Here is a 27,933-nt window from a genome sequence, read left to right on the forward strand (position 1 = left end):
CGCACACCAGAAAAGAGACATCCACTGTAAATTAATTATACAGAACGGGGGAATCTCTTTTTGTGTACTGTAGACGGCTACGCACACAGGGGCAGAGTCTTATACGTATTGTGCGGTTCAAATAAACACAGCTGGCGACTTCGTTCCTCAAAAACATCATTTTGAGGGTAAGATTTTCTCTAAATTACACAACACCGCCAGAATTCATGACAGCAGATCTGCAGGATTGAGGTTACAGCAGCTCCTGGTGAGGGGAACCTGGGCAACCCGCTTGCGGTTGCATCAGTCATGAACAAGATTTTGTATTTGGGGAAACAACCATCTCAGTATTCCTCAGTGAAGAGTGTAGGTCTCAAAGTCACCTTCCTTAGACAAACCCTTGGAAGACTATCTTAGAAAAGCCAAGCGACAGGACCTCTTGCACCTTACCCAGAGGCCCAAAATGACACCTTGAGGATACTCAAGCTGAAGAACAAATCTCTGCATGGACTCTGGAGAAGCTCGCAAGGAAAACAGATGAGAAATGACGGGGAGGAATTGAAGCAAGAGGAACAGAGAGAAGATCCCAATTCCCATATTGAGCTTATACTTCACCCACACCATTCCCACACAGCCCTGCTTTGAAGCTGTTCCCCATTATAGGCCAAATTATCAAAGCTCTTCCCCATCTGGGGAATTCCAGAGAGCTGCAGGGAGAGGGAGGAGTTATCCAAAACACACTGAACTGGGTCAGATTAAATAAAAATTTCTACCCCTCTCCATCATTTGTTCCTCTGATGGAACAAAGATGAGCCTGGAGTCCTGTTATTGCATAGAAACGAGTGGTTCCAGGGGCCGTGATGGTCTGCTGACAGGGCTGAGGAGCATCCACAGCCCCAGAGAGGAACTCCTCACTGCTGGACCACTGGATGTTTTCAAGTAGAAGAAAAGGAAGCTCTGCAGAAGAAATTGTACGAGATACGTGCCAAGAAAATTGGTCCCTGCTAATCTGTAGGAGAGGCCTACAGAATCAAGTTACAGATCTATACAGGTTCCCAAACTCTTAACCCAAGACGTACAATGGATGTCTCTTAGCAGATGTGAAGTTTGCAGCTCCATTAAAACACTAATACTAGGAAAAGCGGAACGTATGCATCTCACCATGCGCTCATTCGAGCTGCAAAGGCTGACAAGCATCAATAGTGTGTGTCCATGATGGGTGGGGAAGGGAAGGTGGGCACAGAGCTGAGGAACCGCACGCTCTTAAAATTGCTTAAACAAAATTAGGTGTGGACAGAGGCGTCTTCTCGTCCTAGAGTTGCAAAGGACTTTAAGGATGGATAACTAAATAGCAGGGGGTATCCTGGTAACAAAGGAGAACACAGGAAGGTGGTGGAGATGGAGGATATCCAAAAGGTTGTAGCAGACAGCAGAGGCTGGAGACGAGGACGGGAGAAGCTGAGATGACACCATGGGATTAGAAAGAGATTTACAAAGGAGACAAAAGAGAAGGAAAAGAGAGAGAGAAATACTAAAGCTAAAACAATGAAGGAGACCAGGTGATGGATTATAGAACAGATGAAGAGTGAATATAAGGCAAAAACCAGCTGATGGTTAGAGGTGGCAGATGCAAGCAGGAGGCCTCAGTTCAGGGGCAATGTAAAATGGCTGGAGAGAAGTTCATTTCTCCCGACATCACGCAAACTCCCAGGATTTGCTGGAGTCAGACTTGCAAAGACCGCTGAAGTACTGGGCTAATAAGTAGAGAGCATTGTCCAAATACGCCCTATAGCATCTACCCAAAAAGGACAGGGTTTTGATAGCTCATCGATGGGGAGTCATGCGCTTCTCCTCCATGCATATTTATATGCACTAATTCACCAGGCATCGCTTGCTTTGCCACTGCGAGTACTTCTCAACCTCTAAGAAAGGTCAGCTGTGGAAAACGAAGGCAGCACTAAATAAATTAATGATATGCCCAGGGGAACAAATTCAGGGAGAAATAAGGGAGGATAAATCTAAGCGTAGGGAAGTGGCACAGCCGTGGACCAGAGGCTCCCACTTCCGTGCCCTCTGTCACTCGGCGCACCGATAATTTACCCTTCTCATTTCAGGAAGCACGTACAGCAGCGCTTGGAAGACAGCTCTGCTGTCAATACAAATCACCCCGCTCCATTTTAACCGCAGGAAAATGCAAAGTTTTGTTTTCCCAATGAGGGCTGAGTTTCGACAGAGGTGGGAAGGAAGTGATCCGCTCCTCTTGTCCTCCAAGGGAATGGCACAGGTCGCCGGCATCGCAAGCAACAAGGCAGGCCCGGGCAAAGCACTGGGCAAACAGAGGGTCTGCAAGTTCCCAGGGATGAGCTGAACTACGCGCTTGCACGGGCATCAGCGTCTGCTTGCTCCACGATGAAAAGGTGTTCTTTCAAGCCATCCATGCAGGCAGCTCATGCAAAGTGTGCTCAACCTCGTGTTTGGGACAATCTAGGACTCTAATGGCACTTTAATCAACAGGTCGCAGCTTTCTAAGCTGCCAGAATCCTTGACCCGGTTCAGTCACGTGCCCGTACACTAAATACACCCGCACGCTCTCGAAGCTCAGCATCCTTTTGCCAGAATTGCATTTTTTCTTGCTGCTCAGCCCCGCTCCAGGTTGCAGTGTTCCAGGATGCGGTGCCGATGCGTGGCCCCAGGCGAGCCCTAGGGAGGAAACGCAAGGGAAGGAGCTGTGTTTGTTCCTGACGTGCACAATAAAGTGTTATCGAGTGCTACGATGAGCTGCAGTTTGGGCAAGAAAAGTCACCAGGAGGGAAAACAGGGATGCTGAAAGAGAAGGAGTATCTGAACACGCTGCGGGGAAGGAAAGCAGCCTTGCCATGGAGCAGAGCATCTCCAGAGCGAGCTGTGGAGCAGATCTCTGCGAGGCTTTGTCTTGGACCTCCCAGGAGCGGGAGGCAGAGGAACAGCAGTCCCAGCCTGTGGTACAGGAGCAGTGCCGCAGAGAGTGTCCCGGGGCACGGCAGGCGCCGGAGCCAGCACGGGGGGCAGATGGCCGATTTTCCGAGTGAGGCTTGGCTGCGAAACAAAGGTTGGAAAGCCCTGGCTTAGAGGACACTGCCTTCAGGCACTGCAAGGCAGGTGGCAAACCAACCCGCTACCTGGCGTGCTTCTTCCCTGCTCTTCCATCAGCTGCTTCTGCCACCCATGTACCATCATCGACCACCGTCATCCCAGCCTACAAACTCCTACAACTCCCATGTTGCAGCATAAGGACTTCCCACCAACCATCCAACCACAGCCACGGTCCTTTCACACCATCACAACCCAGGACACACATGACGTAGCTTTGTCCTTCATCATGGGCTACTAAAGGTCCCCTCCCTGGCTCTCACCATGGGTGAGGAGCTCACACACACACAGTTACCACCAACTCAGCCAGCACAGAACCACCACCAGCTGCAGTAACATGTCCCTATGTATGCGCACTATGTCTCGGGAGGATCTGCACCTTTAAATTCTTTTAAACACACATCTTTTCTTTTTAACGATACACCTGAGTGGCATGGAGAGGCACTTGACTGAGGCCATGAGCCACTAATATAATAAAAAGCTCTCAGGTATTGCAGGATCTGAAGAATCAGAGAATCACAGAATCGTTTAGGTTGGAAAAGACCTTTAAGATCATCAAGTTCAACCATAAACCTAACACTGCCAAGCCCACCACTACACCATGTCCCTAAGCACCACGTCTACACGGCTTTTAAATACCTCCAGGGATGGGGACTCCACCACTTCCCTGGGCAGCCTGTTCCAGTGCTTGACAACCCTTTGGGTGAAGAAACTTTTCCTAATATCCAGTCTAAACCTCCCCTGGCGCAACTTGAGGCCATTTCCTCTTGTCCCATCACTTGTTACCTGGGAGAAGAGACCGACCCCCACCTCTCTACCCCCTCCTTTCAGGCAGTTGCAGAGAGCGATGAGGTCTCCCCTCAGCCTCCTCTTCTCCAGGCTGAACAACCCCAGGTCCCTCAGCCGCTCCCCATCAGCCTTGTGCTCCAGACCCTTCCCCAGCTCCGTTGCCCTTCTCTGCACACGCTCCAGCCCCTCAAGGTCTCTCTTGTAGTGGGGGGCCCAACACTGAACACAGCATTCGAGGTGCATCAAGAGATCAGCATCAGTGGTGTGGAGATTTCTCTCCTGATGCTATCTGCTCAAACCTTTCCCTCTGTTCATTCCGACATCCCCTCTTCTCCCCCAAAACATGAGCTTTTGCTGGTGCTTTGCGGCAGGGTGGATACCAGCAAGCGCACAGTGCAATAACCTAAAACCAGGGAGTTTGTCCTCAAAACCGCCGTGCTCAGCTCTAGCTCCGCACACGCTAATCCCCGATGGGCTGCAGGTTGGCAGAACGTCAGGCAGCCGTTCGCATGGTGCAAAGAGCCCGCGCTCGAGGAAGAGGACTCCTCCGGCCTGGTGGGCAAACGCCGGCATCTTACACAAATAAGAGGATTTCCACGTGAGAAAGTCCTCGGAGCCAGATAACGCAGCCAAGAAGGAGGTGGCCAACGGCTGCGCCGGGACCCGTATCGGTGCATTTTGGCACGCTCGGGTGTCGGGCTGGAGGATTCCTCAAACCGGCGGAGACATCTGTGTTTCTTATTGACTGCCCCCAGGAGTGGGCTGAACGAAAATGGGGAGTTTAATGAAATTTTAAATATAATTTTTACGGCTCTTTTAATTTCTCATAAAGCAGCAGTTAAAAGACTTTAGAGATTATGGAACTGCTTATTTTATGATCTAAGTATTGTAAAAACAATCTGCCTCAACCACTGCTGGAACCGGTTACGTAGATGGGAAACACTTTTGTAGGAGCGGTTGCAATCTCCAAATTTGGGTTGTTACATTTGATTCCCATTACCTCCGAGGTACAGGAGATACGGAAAAAAAGAATATATATATATACCAGCACCAGGAGGTCCAAAAGGAGCAGAGCAGGGAACTGGGTTAGGAGGCACGTAGCAATTACAAAAAGCGCGCTGCAGGTACTGTTAAAGCTTGGGTTACAGACGTATTCTGGAAGGCAGCAAACCCATTTTAAAAAGCAAATGCCTATGGTGAAAAAAGCATCACCTCCTCTGTTTACAGGTTCACAGAAATATTTGTGTTAGGGGTTTTTTTTTTCCTCTCCGGACTTTTTTTTTCTTTTTTTTTTGTCTTTTCAAGTTGGCTCGTTGGGCTGGAGCCAGAACTCACTCCTAAATTGAGACATAATGAGACGTGTCCTACTGTGTCTTTCTGGGCAATTCATTTAACCTCTATGCCTTATTTCACTTCAGGTTTAAAAAGGAGGTGAGAGAATCTCTCTTGCCTGCATAAAAAAAGAGCTATGTAAAGCCAAGCCACAAGAACAAGAGTTACAACTCATACCTGGCCAGCAACAAATGCTTTAAAAACGACTTTTGCCCTTCCCTGGAGGTCAGCCGTGCCATCCATGCACACACATCATTGTAAATCTGCATCAAAAGCCTTTCAAATCTCTAACACACACCTTGGGAAACGGCTTTTTGCTGGGAAAAAAAAGAGGCCGTCCGCCTCTACGCGCAGGACTGGTGCCTTGCGTCTCCTCGAGGGCTTTGTCCAGCCGGAGGCTCCAGCACCGTGGTCTCACGGGGGGATAATGCCGCAGGAAAACAGCTCGCATTTTTCCCAGGTTTCTCACATCACACCCAGCCTAATCGGATTTTTATAACCTTTCAGCTCCACTCTTTCTTGCCTCTTTCGCACCAAAAATGCTGCTGACGTCTACGGGACTGTTCATACAACCAAGACACGCAAGATTTGGTTCTTAATGTTTATTTAATTTACTACTTCTCCCCAGCCCTCCGAAAGCTTTCTTTTTGAAGGTCATAAAATTAATAAACTGTATATTCAGTGCTTTGAAGATGCAAAACAAGCACGTTTCTATGGAGGGGGGAATTTACGGTGCAGGCAAGGGGTCCCACCATGACCGCGTGCTTCTCCCGAGCACCATCCGGGCTCGCGTGCGCCTGGTGCCAAACCGTAGCCTGATGCAATGGTTCGTGCAGCCATTCCCTTTTTATGCTGATGGGATAGCAACTTATTTATAAATCAGGAAATATTTTATGAACCCACAAGTCTGGAGAATTAATTTACCGGTGTCTCGTTTCAAACCTTTTTCAGCTCTTTCATCTTTTTCAGCTCTACAATTGTTAGCTATTGTGTATATAAAGACATTTTCTTGTAACGTGCATTGTATCTACTCTGATATAGAGCAAATTATCCGCACCACCTTCAAACCGTGCTTAATATACGACTAAGTCCTTCCATTAATTTGCCTCACCACTCTCTTAACCAGCTTATACCTTTGGCATCCACAAGAGGCTTAAACAAAAGCCTACTAAACTCTGGGATCGAAACTCCGAAGCCCCGTTCCCACATCACAGAACTCACTGGAAGTGCTCCAAACAGCCATAAAATCCTATTTTAATATGATAAGTACAAGATAAAGCTGCTAAACTAGGTAAGGGGTCTGGGGAGGGGAAGAGGGCTGGAGGCAGAGACATAAAGTCGATTACGCAAGTGGTATGATAGGGATGCTGAGATTCGCACCTGCGCTTTCAGGTAAAAGATAAAAAAACCCCAACCAAACAAAACCCTTGCAAACTGAAACATATTTGCTGAATATGTCGGTTCACTCTCAGGACTGGCTTTTCTTAAAACTAAAATCTTGATGCACTGCTTCTCAAAAATAGAACTACAATTATCCCCGGTGTCAGCAAAGCCACCAGACAAACCCGCAGGAACGAGAGAATGCGTTTTTGCTGCCGAAAAAGAAGAAAAAGACTTTGTCTGGGTTTTCCGTTCTGGGGGCTGACAGTGATGGATAGGAAGGTTACAGCACCGGCATCCGTCTCCATTCCCCTGCCCGAGACGGCATCTCGGGCCGGGGCTGGGGGGAGCGGGTCGCCTGCCCCGCTGCTCAGGTTGGCGTCACCTGCTCTTGAATGTCTGAGTGCTCCTGGTTTTGTCTCGCAAAACAATTGGAATTTAAGGAATCGTGCTTTTAAACCCGATATTAAATGTCATCCGTTTTACTTAGCATCGGGGGCTTTTAGGGAAGAGACGCTGCTTAGTGACCCACGTTACCGATGGGGCGGAAAACTGCAGGGTTACGAGTCTGTTTGCAGCCAAAAGAGAAAGAAGGAAACTATTATTAATGACAAATGCTTCCTATTATTCTCAGCAACATCGCCTGTCCCTCTGCGGACACCGACTGGGAACACAGCTGCTACCGGTGCAGCCCCGACGCGCTGATGGGACACAAATTAGACAGCAAGAATTCAGGGCTGAAGGTGTTTCTGAAAGAAAAATAAGGCATCGCTTGCATTACGACACACGATATAGCTGCAAATTTTGGATGGGATTCATTAAACAGGGATCCTTCTCCCAGGCTACTCAGCCGAGTGCTGGAAATCAGCAAAAGGACATTAAAAAATTAAAATATACTCCCTACAAACACCAAAAAATCTTACTGGGTGATCTTTCTCAGAAATAAATTTCATCTCGCTATTGATGGGTGCAGCTGAACGAAAACATGATCAGCAAAATGTTTTAGAAAGGGTGGAAGAATATCTTTTGACAGCGTTAAGTGCCAGATGATGAGGAAACCAACACAACTGATTTCCTTGAGTTATCAGAGAGAGGAAAAGCAAACTCACCGCTATTTAGGCTCCGATACCATTTGCGCTGAGGCCAGGGACTATTCTGCTCTGGGGTTTAATGGGAGCCACATCGGGCCAAAGAGCATTTCAGAAGACTCTGCAGTAAACAGGTTTATCATGTTCTAAATAAGACACGTCCCAATCTCCACATTAACCGAGAAAGCCAAAAAGGTGGGTATTTGGAAAAACAACTTCCCCAAAATACTTTATCAAAGATTTCCTGAACTCTTTATGGACCCTATCAAGCTCTGCGTTTTCCATAGCCACGGTCGCTAAGCCACCCCAATATTAATCGCAATAATAAATCCGTCCCCCTCATAAGGGACAGAGGTTCCTGTGCAGAAGTGTGCTCACCCTGCTTTAGCTTAATTATAAAAATAGGAAGAAAAAAAAATACTTTTGTTAGTTTTGTGCTATATTTTTTTAACCCTTCTCTTGAGCAGGATAACAAGCAACTTGAGGGAAACCTTAGGATTTCAGAGCTAATTCCGGTGTAAATTAGATGAACTGAAATAAACAGGGCTGAGAGCAAAGCCGTGGCGCTGGCACCGCGATGGTCCACGCACACCTTTGAACAGACGTAGTTATTTTGTCACAGGACAGCTCTTTTCCCTCACAGTGACTTTGCAAAAAGGGGTCGGTTTAAGAAAAAATTCTCTGCAGCAGATAGAGAAGACAAACAGCTGAGGTCGGAAGAGGACCAGAACTTCTTAAGAACATTGTTTTCGGACACAGTCATAAGTAAACTGATTTTCGTCAGCCCTCCTCATGTTTCACCCGCTCTAATCCCTCCTATTTTTAAAATACTCCATCTCAAAAAGCAGGGATGGTCTGGAAAGCGTCAAGGTAGCGTTAAAGAGAAAAAGGAAGAGTAAAGCTTTGATCTCTTATAACTTGCTGGGCTGCTTCTGTCCTGAAGATATCGCCAAGCGTCATCCTGGACAGCCCCAGTGAGCTCCGCGGGCGTTCCCCCGTCCCAAACACTTGGCATCGCTAAAAGCCCTGGCTTGGGTCCCGACGTACAAACGGGCAAAGCAAGGCACGGCAAACACGATGATTTTGCGTCTTACGTTCGCACTCCTCCACGTCCAGGTTGAACTGCTGCAAGGCGCCCAGCGTCAGCTGCCGCACTTCGGCTTCCAGCAGCAGCTGCATCAGCGAGGTGGAGAGGTGTTTGCACGCCGACATGCAAGCCGTCTGCGCCACCTTCCCCTGCAAGAGAAAAAGGAGACTTATTAAAGCCATCGAGCACAAAAGGCAAGAGGAACTTCTTTAGACCAGGACTTGCCAGTCCAGCCTCTTTAACGTCTCCCATCTGCTATGGGACCTTCACGTAGCGCTCAGTCTTGCAACCGCCCCCTTTCAAGGGAATCACCTTTTAGGACTCCCCATTGCCACGAGCAGGGTTAGACCTTGTCAGGTGCAGAGTGCCCGGGAGCAGCTCAAATCCAGGAAAACCTTGGAATGTTTAGAACTCTAAGCATCTCCCGTTATTACGTCCTAAGGTGGGCAAGACAACATACCGTATTTTATTCGACGTCCTACATAAGATTGCCTGAAGTAACCTTGTTGATAGGTCAAAATAGCGCCGATGACAACTCCAAATGCCAGCCTACAACTAAGCCAGCACCTATATATGTCCCAAGACAGGAATTTCACAATCCCTGTCCAACAGCAGAGGCTCACAGTTCAAGGTTTAGCCTTGGCTGCCAGGGAACAGACAGCCGGGTCCACACCGTTGTGACAACGGTGTCTCTAGCACGTTGATGTTCTTCAGCCCACTTCCACCACCGTGCAGCACCTTCCAGATGCCAACGGGGACTGAGAAGAAGGAAATATCAAGGCAAGGAGGTGACTGGAGAAGTCGGTTGTGTTTACACGGATAGGACTGCTTCCCAGGGCTGGGTGGTGGGGAATGACCTCGGGCACCCGGATGCATCGTGTGCCTGCTTGCATCACGAGGAACGCGGTTACAACACTTGCCTCCTCCCGAGCCATCCCTGATTCGTGGCGATTAAACAGGGGGTCTACGGGGAGGAGGCCGCGGCTGAGGCTGCCGTGCAGAGAGAAACTACTTAAATCCCTTGAAATTCTCATATCTATAATGAAAGCATGACCAGTTATGAGTTTCCGCTATTAAGGAAATTGAGAACTTTGTAGTTAATCATGTTTTTACCTACTCTCTTTGTAGGTAAATACTTATTTTTAACATATTTTCTCTGAGGCACCACGGTTACGTTTCACTTTTGAGGAACAATTGAGATCTCAAGCTATAAATCGTGTGAACAGTTCATAGCAAGAGGAGTTACCCCAGCTAAGCCTTCTATTTTCCGATCGAGAAACAAATGCAAGGCAGGAGAAGAGTAATCACAACAGACGATTTAATTAGCATGATTAAATTTCTGAACTGTTGAATTTGAAACAGCTGATTTGCAAATTATGAGTGAAGCCCCTGTATTGAGACAATTGAGCTGTCAGGTAGGAAGCCTAGGATGCCTCTGAGGACTTGCGATGTTCAAAGAAGAGTAGCATTAAGGAAAGGGATGATGGTGGGGGTAGGGATGGGCTGTGGAACAGGAGAAAGGGTGCTCAGGAAGCTCCATCTCCTGTGAAAGGCCGTAAGTGGGTCACCCAGCTTGAGTACCCGTGCCCTTGAGCTGGCTAAGAGCATCCGCTACCAGGAGAGCCACTGTCAGAAGAGAAGGAAGCTGATGAGCACGGACGGGAAGAACTGAGAACCTCCATAAAGACCTACAGATTCTTGATCCTCTTGAGACGCCACGAGGGGACAGAGGAAGAGAAGACCTTTCCAAGAACGCCACAGATGCTCTGCCTCGTAGGAGCCCAGTCCTGCCGAGGACCAGGCTCAGGAGCAAGCAGGGAGCACACTCTGCATTTAGCCAAGTGCTTCAGAAAATCCACGTTGACTGACCAGAAGCACAAAAGGAACACTAAAGCAGCCGTAAGGCCATTAAACAAACTCAGACCATCTCACGCACAAAGTGCTTATAAAGCTAAGGTTTCTTTTATTCTTACTGAATTTATTTTGCATCACGGCAGCAAGTCTCCCAGGTTACAGGTGCCGCGCTCTCAGTGAGCTAAAACCAAGCCTCATTTAGGGGCACCGAACAGGTGGGAGCATTTTCTTTCAACTTATCCAAATTTCTCCCTCATTTCCAAAAGCTCAAAAGATTTCCCCCATCCCTCAAGTATTGCTGTGTGCCATCCGAAATTTGTGGCCGGTAAGATTTGGGTAGATAAGATTTAGCAGATAAGATTTGCATGGGTCTGTAACATATATTAAACCCATAAAAATGGGGAAATCCTTTGCCCAAGAGCACAGACTCGCACAAACCCACAGCCGACATGGACGCAACGATCCTGCTACCCGCGTGTGTAACCCCACGATAATATTTCTGGATAATGGTGCTACCATGAAACCAGCTTCAGGAGGAGATTATGTTTTCAAACGCACACAAAAGACTTCAACACGCTTTCTTGAAAACAAGGAGTGGCTTCAGAGATCTCACCGATTTTTACCAGTACTTTACAAATTGTATTTAAACTGGGATTAAAGCGAGGGGTTTAAGCGTTGTTTCAAGCTAAGTATCACAAGTTTCATTACCGCAGCACGGAGAGATGAGCAAATGTCTGATGCATGTGCTGGCAAGTGTTCTTACCAGCTTTGCAAAGTTGTTTTGGATCTCCAGGCCATATTCATCTTCAGCAGGAGGGGAAAAAATCATTTTTTATTTAAACAAAAAGAGCAGACCCATGCATTATGGGGCAGGGTACTTCATCTCTGCTGTTCACCGCTGTTCCCAGGCTCCAGGAGCGTTCATTACTCACCTCCAAACAAACACCTTCACTAAAATTAAGATGAAGCATGGCAACCATAAAGTTTAGCGGAGCCCCGGGTTTGTTGGTTTTTTTTTTTTTTTTGCTTTTCATCATTTACTTGTGCCCCTCTGACACATTTGGTTATTTAAAACACCGCTCGCGCCATTTCCTCCTCCCCGACCGCGGTGGGAAGCGCGCTGCTACCCGACTGTGATTTTTCTTCATTACTTCCAACAGACACTTGAGTTTTTGCTATGACCGAGTAGTTTTGATGTGTTATTGAGCAGAAGACCCAAATGGAAGCAGAAGATGAGAAAGCAAAGCTCTGCAGCCATGCCCTGGGACCCCCACCCATGCTGGGCATGGCGGACAGGGCTCCTTACCCTTCGTGGAAGAGCATGAGAAAATCCCGACGAGCAGCTCGTTCTTGCACATCAGCAGGAGTTTGCATAGAGGGTTGCAACCCTTGGAGAAGCCTTGGAGATGCTCACCCTCAGGTGAAGTCAAAAGGAAAACGCCCGGGAAGGTTTTCTGCCCCATTGACAAAAATTTAAGAGGAGCAACCTTCTTGCACGCCAAGCAAGGGTCAGATCGGCACGCGTGGAGGTACCTAAAGGGTTACCCACACCTACAACAACCACGCCTGCCCCGCTGCACACATTCCTCCAGCCAGTCAGACTTGCCCGAATAAAGAGCGCATGACAAGCGACACCGGGAGGGCGTGAAGAAGAGCAAATAATTGAGATGAAATGTCAAGTTAATAAGCCGAACGCGAGGAAGACGGGATGGAAGAAGTAATTTAATCATCAGGGTTTGACAGCACAACTCTGCCGAGTCCTTGCCGCGAAAGCAGCACATAAGCTGTACTTCAGGACATTCTTTGCGAGCATTTTCTACTGCGGCTCGTTGCAGAGATGGCAAAGGGGATCCCATCGACAAGCCCAGGAGCAGCTTCTGGCTCAGCCTTTCCTCCTCCTGCCTTTTTCACGCGGGATTTGGCTAGGCCCAAAACTTTTTTCCGGCGCAAATGTGCACTGTCTTTGAAAACACTGAAGCTGAATCTTCTCATGCCAGCTAAGAAGCTGGCCTTTTATTTCCATTATTCTTAAGGTTTAAACACCTAAAAAACATTCTGCTTTAAAAAAGACTCGGTCTTTAATCTTAGATTTAACATACAAATTCCTGACAGTTTAGATCCATAGTTACTAGATGAAAGACAAAAGTATATACAGGTATTTTTTTCCGCCTTTTAAGCATTAATCTATTTTTCCTTACATTTACTCTTAGAGGGCTTGGAGATGCCACAGGGGTTTAAATCGTTGTGTTAAATGTCTGGCTAGAGAAAAGAAGGTACCAGCAGCGGTGCCCAGCATCTCACTCCCTGGGCACCAAGATTTAAAACCCTCCCAGAATTTACGTTTTTCAGTCTTATAAATAAGACTGAACCTAACCTTATAAAGAAGACTGAACCCAGCCTTATAAATAAGACTGAACCTAACCCTTTTCCGCCCCACACCTACACTCAGCGCAACAGATGCCCACTTACAGCAGCTCCTTATAAGATCAGCAATGGCTTACGAACATCAATTTTAGACTTTTTCCCCAGAAATACAGTGCAATATCTGCTTGATAAGCAGCTGTTGTTGACAGGAGAAAAACCAGCGCCAGGACACTGATATATCACTACTAATAAGCCGCTGCTGCAAGTGGAGAAGGCTGTTTGTATTCACGCTCGGGACGGTTTGGGCTGCACGCTGGCAGATATCAATCAAGTACATCCTCATACCACAACGTGCCCATCTTGGTTCTTTGGCACTTATTTACCACTGAGGTTCACTTCATAGCGTTATTTTTTTTTCTCCCCGGTTCATTTTTCAGCTTTCCCACAGTGCTGGGAGGAAGAGCCCCCGCTCACCCCGGGGCGCCCGCCCGGCACACCGACACGCGGAGCCAAGCCCGTGATAGACGTGTTTTCCACCAGCCTCACCCCCCTCCCGAAACCATTAACTGCACCACCCACGGCAGCGGCGTCGGGACATGTGCCTTGGCATGGAGATTGAGCCGGATGCCTCTGAGATGTCATCCCTAGACGTCGCTGCTCCTAGAAAACCCCGCAGTTCAGAGGAGCCGCTGCGCTCAGCTGGGACGGCTCAGACCTCATGCTAATTACCCTGATGATTTTTGCGAGCCCGTGGTGGAACCGGTGGCAGTCCCAAAGGCTCTCCTTGTGCCAGCACCCCGAGAAATCGCGGGTTACGTCCTGATCCCGCTCCCCGGCGCGGCTCCAAACCAGCTCGGTCCCTGCCTGTATTTCAGAAATGCTTTACCCGCCTGAGCGCTGCAGTCCCTCCAGCTCAGGAACAATTTATCTAAAATGCAAGATGAGATTTGGAGAGGAAGGCAAAGGAGAAGGAATACAACCACAACCTGAGCTGTCTGCAGAGAAGGGGAAAACAAACACCTTAAAATCACCAATAGCTCATTTGCCAACTTGACAGAAAACCGAAGAGCTTAAAATCTCATCAAGCAATTCCAGGAACACCTCTATAGTATCACTTGTTTATTCAAGACCTTGGCAAACCTCGTTAAAAACGAACTGCATTTGCATCAGGGAGAACAGGGCTCACGGGTCAAAGTTGACAGAGCTCAATGGCCAAGACAACCAAGCACCTGCCTGGCCACCCCCACCAAGCTCCAGCTTGGTCCAACATTCAGTGAAATAAAGCAATTATGAGCATCTTATCAGAGCAAAAGCCATGAGTTTTTGTTTTGAGGCTCAAATCCGTTTGTAACCATATTACTTGCAATAAATCCCTCTGTCCATGGCCTCTGATGTAACCTCTTTGCAGTTGGCGTCTGCGTTTGGGGTTTCCATGATACCTCTCACGGTGATGCTGCTCTCCCTGTCCCACCAAGGCTTCCTCTGGGCACACGAGTAGGACATCTAGAGAGGTTCCTTGTGGCCATGCCAACCAGTTAAAGGGCAGAGCCAAACCTCTGAAGCTCTCCCAAAGACACAACCAAGGGGCACCTATTGGAGCATATCTCATAGAATCAGAGAATGGTTTGGGTTGGAAGGGAACTTTACAGGTCATCTAGTCCAACCCCCCTGCAATGAGCAGGGACATCTTCCACTAGACCAGCTTGCTCAAAGCCCCGTCCAGCCTGACTTTGAACACTTCCAGGGATGGGGCATCTACAGCCTCTCTTGGGCAACCTGTGCCAGTGTCTCACCACCCTCATTGTAAAAAAGTTCTTCCTTCTATCTAGTCTGAATCTCCCCTCTTTCAGTTTAAAACCATCACCCCTTGTCCTATCACAACAGGCCCTACTAAAAAGTCTGTCCCCGTCTTTCTTATAAGCCCCCTTGAAGTACTGAAAGGCTGCAATAAGGTCTCCCCGGAGCCTTCTCTTCTCCAGGCTGAACAACCCCAACTCTCTCAGCCTGTCCTCACAGCAGAGGTGTTCCAGCCCTCTGACCATCTTTGTGGCCTCCTCTGGACCCGCTCCAACAGCTCCATGTCTGTCTTGTGCTGAGGACCCCAGATCTGGACGCAGTACTGCAGGGGGGGTCTCACCAGAGCGGAGTAGAGGGGCAGAATCCCCTCCCTCGCCCTGCTGGCCACGCTGCTTTGGATGCAGCCCAGGATATGGTTGGCTTTCTGGGATGTGAGCGCACATTGTTGGCTCATGTCCAGCTTTTCATCGACCCGTACCCCCAAGTCCTTCTCCGCAGGGCTGCTCTCGATCACATCATCCCCCACCTTGTATTGATAATGGGGATTGCCCCAACCCAGGTGCGAGACCTTGCACTTGGCCTTGTTGAACCTCAAGAGGTTCACATGGGCCCACTTCTCCAGCTTGTCCAGGTCCCTCTGGATGGCATCCCATCCCTCAGGAGTGTCAACCACACCACTCAGCTTGGTGTCCTCTGCAAACTTGCTGAGGGTGCACTCAATCCCACTGTCCATGTCACTCATGAAGATATTAAACAGCACTGGTCCCAGTACGGACCCCTGAGGGACACCATTCGTCACTGATCTCCATCGGGACATTGAGCTGTTGACCACTACCCTCTGGATGCGACGATCCAACCAATTCCTCATCCACCGAACAGTCCACCCATCAAATCCATATCTCTCCAATTTAGAGAGAAGGATGTTGTAGGGGACCATGTCAAAGGCCTTATGGAAGTCCAGATAGATTACATCCGTAGCTCTTCACTTGTCCACTGATGTAGCCACTCCTCCATAGAAGGCCACTAGGTCGGACAGGCAGGACTTTGCCCTTGGTGAAGCCATGTTGGCTGTCTCGAATCACCTCCCTGTCCTCCATGTGCTCTAGCATAGCTTCTAGGAGGATCTGTTCCATGATCTTCCCAGGCACAGAGGTAAGGCTGACAGGTCGGCAGATCCCAGGGTCCTCCTTCCTACCCTTTGTAAACAGGGGTGCAATGTTTCCGTTTTTCCAGTCACCAGGGACTTCACCTGACTGCCGTGATTTTTCAAATATCATGGAGAGTAGTTTGGCAACTACATCAGTCAATTCCCTCAGGACCCTGGGATGCATCTCGTCAGGTCCTTATGTATGTTCAAGGTCGTCAGGAGTGATGTACGTTCAAGTTCCTCAGGTGGTCACGAACCTGATCTTCTCTTACAGCGGGAGAGACTTTGCTACTCCCCATGAACCCCATCAAGTCAATCGCACTTCAGGAGATCAGCCATGAAATCATCTCTTTTCATCTGTATTTCATCCTTGGGCAGCAGATTGAAGCCTCCGAGTTCCCAGGAGGACAGGCAGCGGCCACGGGGAAGGCTGCGGAGCCGGCACTGCTCACGGTAGCGCATTTGTTTGAAAATAGCAAATATGTTAACAATTAGGGAAAGGAAACGCTGAAAGGCTGCCTTGTTAATTAAGGAACTTGCTATCAAAGGACTCATTAAAAGCTACTGAAACGGAATGGTTGTTAAAATAAATACCCATTAATCTTAACGTGCAATCAGGAATACGCTGCCACTACCCACCTCGCAGCAGGGAGAGAGGGGGCTCCTCGGCACACACCTACCGCTGCCAGAGCCGCGGTGGTGGCACGAGCTGGCAGCGGCCACCGACCAGAGGGTCCCAGAAGAGACCCGAGCAGGTTGACCCAGGGGCCCCATCCCACCACCCTGCAGGAGCAACCTCTGGCTTCATCGAGGAGGAAGCTGCCGGTGCCTCCTGCTTTTTGCTCAGCCAAAACGAGATGCAATGTGGTCACTGAAACACAAACAAAAGTCTTATTGTAGCGCGGAGAACACTGCCACCAACTCGCCAAAGAATTAATGCAGCATTTCCATGAAAACCAAAGCCTGACAGGTTTCAAATGGTCTCAGGATTTCCAATTATTTTTATTTTTTGCTAACAACGGGATTTCTTTTTCAATCTGCGACAAGCATTGGGATTGATGTGATTAAGTCTATTTAGACATGCAAATCCATGGACTTCATACAACAGAAAAGTGGGCCAAAAAATTGGAATTCCTCAATATTAAATGTCCACTTTTCTATAAACACCACAAGTTGTCCCAATAATTTCAGCACTGAATTTGCTGACTTTTCCAATTCATAACACAATACTGGTGGAATATTTTGCGGAAGATGGAAATGTGATGCTGTAATAACAAGCAATTGTTTGGCAGCATAAAACCAAGAATAATCCCAGGGGATGCTTTCTGTGCAGGCACGGATGAAGACTTCAGACCCTGCAGACCCCCAGGCGTGATCTCCTCCTGCTCCAGATGCCTCTGGACTGCCCTTGCTGCCGGCAGCACTGGAGCCCCAAATCTCACTAAACCATGGGCAAAATCAGTAAATCAGCTCTGCTGACTCTTAAGGGGAAAATTTCCTGGCTTGCTCGTGCCACCCTCATTTGCCAGGTTCTTAACGCCACCCTGATGCATTTTTAATTGCTTTTTTTTAAAAAAAAACAATTGTTCTGCAGTGACTGAAGATGGCAAAAAACCCCAAACCATTACCCAGATCCATTAACACTTCCCAAACAGTGAAAACAAACGTACAATGAGTACTCTGTTGGTTTTAAGAGGTTTACTTAAAAAACAAATAAACCTCTTATTAATCACCCAGATATCCATTTTCAATTTTGACAAAGTAGGTTTTGTGGGGTTTTTTGGTTGGGTTTTTTGCTGGGTTTGGCATAGGGTTTTTTTGTTTGGTTGGTTGGGCTTTTAAATTATTTTTAAAAAAAGCTGTGGATCTGCACCCAACATCTTGCAAATAGAAGTGAGTGTATCCAGGACAAAGAGGTCCAGGAGCAATATGTGAGAGCCCCAAGCAAAAGGGATGGTCAAGAAGAGGCATCCCTCTCTGCGTTGGCCAAGCCCGCAGGCTGGTGCAGCAATGCCCGCCCTGAGCAGGGTGGTCTCCAAAGATGCCCTCTCTGAAGGTAGGAGCTCAGCTGGCATCAGTGACCAGCTTGGCCATACCAGCCTCTTCGGGTGCATCTCTGATGGCGCAGAGAGGCAACGGCACAGGGAGAGTGGTCCAAAACCAAAGCTCGTACCTACAGACCCACAGGATGGGATCGCGCAGACCCAGTGGAGGGACAAGGGGCAGGGGAGCTTCCTAAATGCGTGTCCCTTTTTTAGTGGCCCCAGAGCACTGAGGAGTTGGATGGAAAGGTAGAGAAAACATCTGCCCCAGTGTTTAAAAGAGAGAAGATGCTGATCTGGAGAACTGCAGGACAGCACAGCTAAACCAAGCCCAGATTAAGGCGTGAGAAGGGAAGCAACCATATGGAGTTAAAACACAACAGCATGACTGTCAAATGACTGGGAACAATACAGACTAGCAAAAAGAAAAGTTAATTTTTCTAAGTTTTACGTTTAATATAAAAGGAGAATCAATGCAGTGTCTTCGTCCAGGAGACAATTAGACTCGCTAAGTGCTACATGGTCAGACAACACCACACATCCCAGAGAATCAAATCCATCCCTAAGAGTATTAGCTTCAGCTTAGGGGTCAAGAGAGCAACTCTTAATTAATAAATTCTATTTACTTGGCTTTGCAGAACCCTTATTAAGAAGAAGAAATCACTTTTTCCTCCCAAAATTGTTTGCGTTATGGAAAGAGGACGAGAGCAGACGGGTTCCTGGTTTCTAGCAGGGAACATGCTGTGGGCTGAGCCCTGTCACTTTGTGTTAGACGTGGGATGCGAGAGGTGACTGATGTGCGAACGTTAACCGTCACTTACCGATTTCAGCCACTGTCAAGCTCCGCATTTGATCTCTGGCTCTGTGAAGTCATCCCAGGAGCTACACACTGAAGCCAGTGTGTTGACTTATGGACTTGGAAAAAGGCAACTGGCACCAAGCTACAAGCTGACGTTCACATGGTTTTGAAATTTGCCAAGGAAAAGAAGAAGAAACCTTCCAGCCAACAAGAGAAGGTTGGCAACGAGCAACGCTTGCGGGCCAGGGCTCCTGAGCACAGAGCAAAGCCTGTTGGGGAAAGGGATGCTCCCCAGCCCTGGACCCCCGGGATGCTCCTCAGCTTTGGACTCAGGGGGTGCTCCCCAGCCCAGGACCCCCACCAGGTCTTCATATTACTCGGCAGTTACAGAGTTAAAGGTTTCCTGATGCCCAAGCTTATGAAAGGGGAGGCAATGACTGCACACGCGTTTCTTTGAGGAAGGCATTTGGGATTCAATGCACAGCTGGGACCTACTGGAACGGTCAGTGGCATTGCCTTCGTGTCAACAGCCTCCCTTCCAACAGCTACAAAATCCACCCTGCTACTTGCAGTGAACGGGACAGGCATCTGTGCCCTGGTTTACCAGGAATGAGAAGGACCTCTTTCTCCTCAGGATCTGCCATGTCAGAAGTGACCCACGAACGACTGTTTCTGGTTTAGGAGGAGGACCGATGCTCTGCGCAGGATGAGCTGCAGGCGTTGCTCCCCTCCCCTCTACACCTGATTACTGGGGCTGGGAGCAGGGCAGGTTGTAGTCATCTACGGAACAAGCTTCATTGCCATTAGCAAATCACCAGATTTAAACAGATCATCACCACCAAGGTACTGCCATAGCCTTTTCTGAGTGAAACTGGGACTTTGGTCTTCTGATGACTTTGACCATCCCTATCATGCAATAGCTTGGTTCAAAACAGCGAGGTGGTCCCACACCTCAAATACTGCATTCAGTTTTGGGCCCCTCCCTACAAGAGAGACATTGAGGGGCTGGAGCGTGTCCAGAGAAGGGCAACGGAGCTGGGGAAGGGTCTGGAGCACAAGGCTGATGGGGAGCGGCTGAGGGACCTGGGGTTGTTCAGCCTGGAGAAAAGGAGGCTGAGGGGAGACCTCATCGCTCTCTACAACTGCCTGAAAGGAGGGGGTAGAGAGGTGGGGTCGGTCTCTTCTCCCAAATAACAAGCCACAGGACAAGAGGAAATGGCCTCAAGTTGCGTCAGGAGAGGTTTAGACTGGATATTAGGAACAATTTCTCCATTGAAAGGGTTGTCAAGCATGGGAACAGGCTGCCCAGGGAAGTGGTGGAGTCCCCATCCCTGGAGGTATTTAAAAGCCGTGTAGATGAGGTGCTTAGGGACATGGTGTAGTGGTGGGCTTGGTAGTGTTAGGTTTACGGTTGGACTCGATGATGTTAAAGGTCTTTTCCAACCTATACGATTCTGTGATTCTGTGATTCTGTAAGAGACAGCCTTCCACCATTGAAATATCTCAGGTTCACCACAGTAAACCTATGAAGAGCAACACCTTAAAGCAGTGCCAAGTAACACAATTTTGAGTGAAATTTGTCTCATGCAAAGACCCACTCACCTGGAAAGCTGACGGCATCTGAAGAGCAAAAAGAGCAGTTGCTCCAGCCAACCTGGAAGGCCACCATCCTCTGACTGAAGTGGGATTGCTTTCAAATTCATGTGAAAGCTGAGCCCAAGCTCGTGTTTAAGTGGCTGTCTTCCAGAGGTATTTAAAAAAATCGACGGGGTGTCATTTTCAGAAGTAAACATTTACCACTTATATTCTATTTTGAGCATTAAAGGGAAAACAGGCTGTCACAGATACGGCAGCAAGACAAACACATGGCAAAGCTGAACTCCCAACAGAAGCTTAGAGGCAACCAGACAAATAAAAAAGAAAAGGGGAAAAAAAAGCAAATACAGCAATTATCCTCACCACACAAAAAATAAACCAGCCAGTTACGCCGACCACTGCAGCCCGATACAAAACCCCTCACTTTCCAATAAAAGAGGAAAAACCGTAACAGTTTGGCTGTGTTGAAGATGCCCAAGGTCAACAGCTGGAGGCTATTTTGGCCGAAGCTGGCTGGAGACTCAAGGCTCCCATACAGAGCAGCAGAGCAGAAATCACATCGGGGGTGATGGTCTCAACCAGTTCCCATAGACAGATCTGCAAGTGGTTAGTCGTTTTTTTTTTTTAATAATGTTATTTTATTCGGTTTGGGGTTTTTTGGTCTTCAACCAAATGACAATTTGTGGAGTAAGCAGCTCCATGGCAAGGTTTTTCCTACATAGGCATCAAGGGGTCTTGGCACGACGAATCGCATCTACTTGCTTACAAGCACGAGCGAATACACCCAACAGCAAAAGCACAACTCGGGGATTTTGTAACCACAAATAATCGTGCGATCCAGGATATGAGAGGATCCAGGATAAGAGCATGCACAGGAACACAAGATTTTTCCCTTGCTTTGACTGTGCTGTCAAGAGTCAACAAGCGACAGCTACATTTTTTTATGTAATTTTTTTTTTACATAGGAAAATAAATAAATAGAAGGAAGGGCAGGGGGTGGTGAAGGGAAGTACCTCGGGACGCAGCTGTTACAACTGAGCGCGGGGCGGTTTCTTTGAAGCCTTACAGAGGCACACACAAACACACAACCGGGCCGAGGCCTTTTTGTAGAAGCTCCGTAGTTTGCAGCGAAGCTGGGAAGCTGCTGGGGTTTTTTTTTTTTGCATAGGCACATATGCAAAAAACCCCAAGGAAACAGAGGATTCCAAGATCTGCGTCTTTTTTCCTTGCACACCATCCAAATGCGTGGCAGGATATTTTTAATTAAACGCTTTTTAAATGTCTGTAGCATGGAAACAGTTGTGTAGAGCCTGGCGCACCCGAAATGAGCAGCGCCTGCGTTGGAGCACCCAGCTGCTGTCTGGTCTCCTGAGATGGTTCAGAGATCTGTGCAAGGACCTTCACACGGGACGTGGGTGGGAAAGCACCCCTGCCAGTCCAGATTAGGCGTACGACAGCATTATGCTTTGAGAAACGCTAGGAATGATGGGCTTTATCCTTGTTAGGCACTTGATTTAACTGTAGACGCTCTCATTAATCACGTAACCATCTGATCCCAACTGTCCCACCAGGCTGGAGGTTCAGCCCGTGGCATCAAACATCTGCCTTCCGCTTTCTTTACACGACCCTCTTTCCTAAACAGTAAAAGATAAAAAAGTCCCATCTACCTGCTCTAAAATACTCCACGCTGTTACGAGCTGCGCTGCAAACGCCTGCGCCGCCTTCTTGCGCTGAGAAACGGCATCATGAGACAGGGAGGTGCGGGGGCCGGGAGGGAAGCAGCTACCAAAACCCACACAAAACCCAAAATAAATGGACAGAGCACATCACGACAGCTCAAACCGCTTCTCCTTCCCCCAGAGGGTATCTCCACGGCGTGCCTCAACATCCTTGGCCCAGCAGCAGGAGGGAACCCTAAACCGAATTGCACCGTTCACCGACCTGTACAAACCTGGGGCTGTTGACTCGCCACGGCGGCAGTTTGGCAGCCTCCCCTCCGCACTAAATATTAATTTTTCAACATTTAAATGTGTTTCAGAGCAAACTCTGCAAGCAAGCACAAGCAGCAGGCCGAGAAAGGAGGGTGCTGTAGATTCACTGCAACCCCGGGAAGAGGATGGCGACCTGGGGACCTGCTGGCTGGGCTTGGACCAGGCATGGGCTTGATGCTCCTCATTTTTCTCCTCCTCCCATGCTCACCACTTGGGTCTCCACAAAGATCATTCACCTCCGAAAAAGACACCAAGACCCTGCAACAAGAGGTGTCAAGGAAAAAACGCGGTGCTCCAACAGCGGAGGCACCTCAGCCTGCACAGGAATTAAACCCATAAATAACCTGCGCTTAACGAGTCTCTATACGCACACGAGAAGCATGAAGTAGCCCTAAATTTTTCTCGGTCCTATTTGTGCCTCCTAACGTGGAGCAAGGCTCTCTCCTGGTCCCCGTGTCCACGGGCTGAGACTTTCTGAGTTACTTGACGCAAACCAGAGCCGTGGCCTGACCGTGATCGGAGCGCGCGGCTCCAAAACTGGAACGAATGAGAAAAAAAAAAAAGTAAGTGACATATTTCATCCTCCTCTTTTGTGGCTTTTATTTTCTTTTGTATTCGCTTTGGGAGTAACATTCTTTCCATTGGGAAGAGCCTGATTTTCCATTAAATACAAAGCAGCTGCCATTTTGGAAACAAAAAGTTGATTAAATACAGATTTTTTTTATTTTTTCCCTAACGTACGAAGAGCTAGAACCACGCTTCTTTCTGCTGATTTATCAGGGCAAAGCATCTGCCAGTTACGGCAGGAGGAAGACTTAAAGAGAGTGAACGGAATCGCTTCATCTTTGCTATATAATTTTATAATTATAATTTGATGTTATAAATAAAAGGAGAAAGATCTCGAGGCTTGGAGCACAGCACGCTGTACTCATCCTCGCGGCGGAGCCCTCCGGCACGCTGACACCAAGGGTTTCCCACCCTTCGCACACACATGGATGCTCCAGATTCCCCGTTTACGCAGATTTCTGCTTGCCGAGATGCCGAAGGAAGGGTCGGCATGCTGCCGTGACGTACGGCCGCCTGTTGGAAAGGCAACTAAGACATGACTTAAAGCCCAGATGTTGAACAGACTGGAAAAAAGGATGAGCTCAAAACAAAAAGAAAAATCCCACCCACTCCATTTCCACTCCATGAGCCATCAACACCCAATTTGGGAGATATTTTTTTTTCCAAGCAGAGCAGATTACTGAGTGACCAACGCAAGCGGCGTATGAAACTTCCGTTCGTTTTACATTTTCCCAAAAACTAAATCATACATTAAATTTCTGTTTTCAATATTTAGATGCTATAGTTGAAAAACAGAGGCAAGAAAAAGGCGGATGGTGAAAGCTGGAGAAATTACTGTTATCTTGTTTTTTAATTGACCCGTCGGGCTCTCGTTAGTCATTGCCACTCATGAAACACAACGAAGAAAGACCACAGCGATCAGGAGAAATCCATCCGGATCTGCACTTTTAAACGCTTTGCTTCTCTTTCTTGCTTTTACAGCTAACCTAGGCTACAAGATCCAGGGAGAACATAGCTCTGTGTAAAGGCACCCCTGTGATGGTCACTAAACGACGTGGCCTTAATTGCAGCCACTCCAACCACACCAACAGCACTCAACCGTGCTCAGGCGACTGTCGGCTCCAGACGATGGGCACGAGCTCCCAGCGCTTCTCCGTGCAACCTCAATTCAAGCGACCTCTGCACAGGGACCCCAAAGGACACGGCATTTGCAGGTTGGGCTCCTCTAGGGCAGGCGGGTCTCCTCCCGTGGGCAGGTTAAGCAAGATAGCTGGGGACTCTGGAAGCAGATGTGGTGTTCACTGGTGTTCCTTCGCACGTTCACAACTTAAGAGAAGCCTTACAAGATTTCAGGTTGCCAGTGGATGAAATGAGAGGAAAGCACATGATCGCAAAGTCTATTGTTTCGCTTAAATTCGCTAAAGGCGGAAAAAAAAAAAAACAACCAACCCAGACTTTCACTTCTGTTAGGGGTTTTTGGAAGGTATAGGCTGGGGCTCTGGTGCAGGAAGCAGCAGGCATGTTTGGATTCCTTACGCTGAGGATGGGTATTCGGCTGCCAAATTCCCCGTACCGCACATCTGATTCTTTGTGTATGTACGTGCATGTAAAAGTAAGCATAAAATAGCTTTACAAATCTAAGTTTGTAAAATAAAAATCAAAGCCAAACATGCCAAGGTGACTACACAAAGGGAAGCAATAGCTAGGGAAGCGTGCACACCCTGGTTTAAAGGATTTATGGGACTGGGCATTTTAGCTTCAATTAATTTTCAAAGTGCTGAAAGCAGACAAGAAACCATGTAATTACAAGATAACTTGGCTTACCCAGATTCGAGTTAACTAGCGCTCCTGGGTTAATCAGAGGTCAGCCTTCTCCCCAGCCAACAAAGCTAAATCCACTGTATTTGAACGCTTTCCTCCTTGCTTTAGAGCAACCATTAGTCCTTGTTTCCACTGCTTCATTTGGGTAAGTATTTGGGATTTTGGAGACACTTGAGAAGACCAGGAAAGTGATGCGCAGCCACCAGACGGCAGCAAGGTGGGCAGCACGGGACCACACAGCCACGCGAGCGCTCCTCGGGTCACCAGCCCATCTTCTCCCCACCGAGGCACCCTGCTTTTAAGGGCGTTTTGCCCAACCTTCAGGGCAAGCTGGTCCGAGCAACTCCCCCAGGAGACTCGGATCATCTCTGGAGAGCAGAGGAAGCCCCCTGAGGTCCGTACAGGGAGGATTTTGGATGCTGCTCATGCCCTGTCCATGTCTGCATCCCAGGCAACTCGCTTTCTTTTAAACGTGTGTCTGTATCTACACCACCAAGAAACTTCCAGGATTAGCCACAACTACTTCCCACCGGACATTTTAAACTCCGTTACAATTACTCCTTTGTCCTGCTATTTTGTGCAATCAGATTTTTATTTTCCAGTCTCTTTTAGACAGACAGATTAGTGATTTATTTCCACCAATTAATACAAACTACCTAGAGAACAGAAAATTAGAGGGGTTAAAAGGAAAATTAGAATCCGTTGCAGTTAAAAACAAAACCAACTAAGAGCAGGCTAGCAAAGTCCCACCATATAAAGGGATTACTCCATTCCTGACCCTTTCCAGGGGACCTCCAGGTATTATTTTTCATTGATTTACCTTAATGAAACTAATGCACCCCTCTCCATAGGAAGCTGACTCCATAGCTGTCTAGGCACTGGATTCAATTAAAGAAATAAATACATCTGGCTTCTAAATGGTTGAAAGTCTTGAAAAGCCAGAGGCAATACCAGTTTCTGCATCTGTCTCTCTTAGGGGACGCCCTAAGGACACCACGTAGGATGGTCGACATCCAACACCGCTCCTGGAAACCCGTGGCCGTGGGGGGAAGCCCGAAGCATCCCTGCCTGCTCCCCGGCGGTGCAGGCAGCTCCCGCAGCCCTGCCAGCAACCGAGCCACGGCCTTGATGGAAGCTGGCCTCAAATTGCTTTAACAAGGCTCTTTCTTTCCAGAAGCTGGCGTTGATTTGAGACCTCGATGTTGACTTAGAAACCCCCAGGTGCCCAGAGCCTGCAAATACTCAAGGCTTAGCTATGCTCAGTTTCCAGGAAAAGGGGTACACGCACTCAACCGCGGCGTGAAATATCAATACTACCATGGCAGCTCAGCATTAGAATGAAGAGCAGGGGTTACAGGCGGAAAAGCAGAAGCTGGGGTAGAGGCTACGCCTCCGCGACGGCCGCATCTTACACCGCGCAACCGCGTCGAGCAGGGCCGCACCGACAAAAAAAACGAGGCGCGCTTTGCTCGCACGTGCCTTGGCTTGCAGACATGGGAACAGAGGAAACAAGGTAGCTCGAGAGCACTTTGTTTGCGATCTATCCGGGGAAGTGCCGCAGATTTTTCTCCCGCACATGAAACAAGCAGAAATGACAACAACTACAGGGGTTCGTTGAACCAGAAGGCAGGTCCGAAAGGTCTCCTTCGCTTTCTTTGTGCTAATTGCCCTAATCCAAATAGGGAGATAGTAAACGTCAAGAACCCACACTATTTTCTGGATCAAATACTATTCTACCACTCTAGCCGGAGGGAAGGTTTACTGGTCCAAGCCCCAGGTCAGAGCACTTAGACCAGGAGGAACGTCAGGCTGAAATCCCCATGGGTGATTTGTCTGAACAAAATACAGAGAGCGAGGGGGATTTTGCAAAGAACTTTTCTCTTTCAAGCAGAGGCTGAAGATCCCATCATGCTTTCCCTAATAATAGGCATTTCCCCTAATTCCCCGCATATTTAGGGATGCATGGGGGATAAAAGGAGCCAGTTAAATGCGACGTGCTCTAAAAGCAACAATTTAGCCGTGCTACTGCAACAGCACACTTGCGGGTGACCTGTCTGGAAGGAAAGCCTTTCCCCTGGTCTCTTATTTATCCTCTTGATTTAAACGTCTACTCAGTCTTTTCCTTTCCTCCCTTCCGAGACTAAGGACCTTTTCTGGTTCAACTCACCCTCTAACATTTGAGGTACGAGCAGAGCAGACTGAACGCGCACGACACGCAGTCTTGTACTCACCGACATTGTAGAGTGGACATCTACATCCCCCTACAGAGGACAACACAGGGAGTTTAAAGTCAAATGCAGAAGAGAGCAAAGCAACAGCGAGAAAGGCAGAGAGGTACACATCGGTCATCGCCCGTAGGTGCCTACAACCCATCAACGCTCCAACCGAGGCACCGGCTGCTCGGCTGTTGGCAGAGTATTAAGAAAGCAAAACATGGGCTCTTTGAACCTGGTCTAAGGAGGCTGAGAAGGAAATCAAAGTACCACGGACCAGTTTTATTGCTATTAAATATGCTCCGCAAGTCACCATCCACGTGCCTCTGCTCTCCCACCTGTAAGATGGAGGTGCTGGATGTCAAACCCTAGCGAGTGACAGCAGGGATCAGCTCCAGCAAAACTTGCTCAGCTCTTCTGAGGGCAAGGGGACGTTATCTAAGCACAGACAGGACTTGTGCAAATCTAAAGAAGGTCTCTTTGGTGCTCATATGATGTTTTTGTGACGGTTATATTCCACTTGGGTCCCTCCCAATGTGGTCAAGGCTGTGGTTGGTGCAAAGTTCAAGGCATTTTACCTCCACGCAGTGCCTTGCCTTTTAAAATATTACAGAGGGATTTGGCTTTTTAAATAAAAACATAGGTAATCTTTCTCTTTAAAAAGAAAATAAACACTTCCAAGGCTCTTTCTACCAAAGCAAGAGCTGCCGGGGCCGGCGTATTTATTTGCAACCGGGAAGAGATGCCAATATGGTGAGTAAGGCAAAAACATTGCAGGCAGAGCAGCCACGGCGTTCGCACAGCTCCAGCTGAAATCTGTGCCTGCCATCTGGCAAAAATAAGCACAAAAGGAAAAAAAAAAAAACCAACCCAAAAACCCCTCTGCAGAGAGTTCACGCCGAACTGCTCAAGACGGCAGAGGTTAGAGTTTGTTCAACCGCTGAAAGATTGCTTCCCC

At 48.2% G+C, this 27,933-nt stretch overlaps 1 protein-coding gene across 4 annotated transcripts in view; it reads right to left on the reverse strand.

The window, feature by feature from the left end:
* The window catches only part of EXOC6B (exocyst complex component 6B), a 318,042-nt gene that overhangs the window by 84,360 nt on the left and 205,749 nt on the right, over positions 1-27,933 (reverse strand). For all 4 annotated transcript variants that reach the window (XM_075499433.1, XM_075499431.1, XM_075499435.1 and 1 more), the window contains one exon: positions 8,792-8,933. In XM_075499433.1, the coding sequence (XP_075355548.1) occupies positions 8,792-8,933 (142 nt within the window). The remainder of the gene's footprint in view (positions 1-8,791; positions 8,934-27,933) is intronic.

Source organism: Mycteria americana, chromosome 4 (genome assembly GCF_035582795.1).
Source record: "Mycteria americana isolate JAX WOST 10 ecotype Jacksonville Zoo and Gardens chromosome 4, USCA_MyAme_1.0, whole genome shotgun sequence".
NCBI classification, from domain to species: Eukaryota; Metazoa; Chordata; class Aves; order Ciconiiformes; family Ciconiidae; genus Mycteria; species Mycteria americana.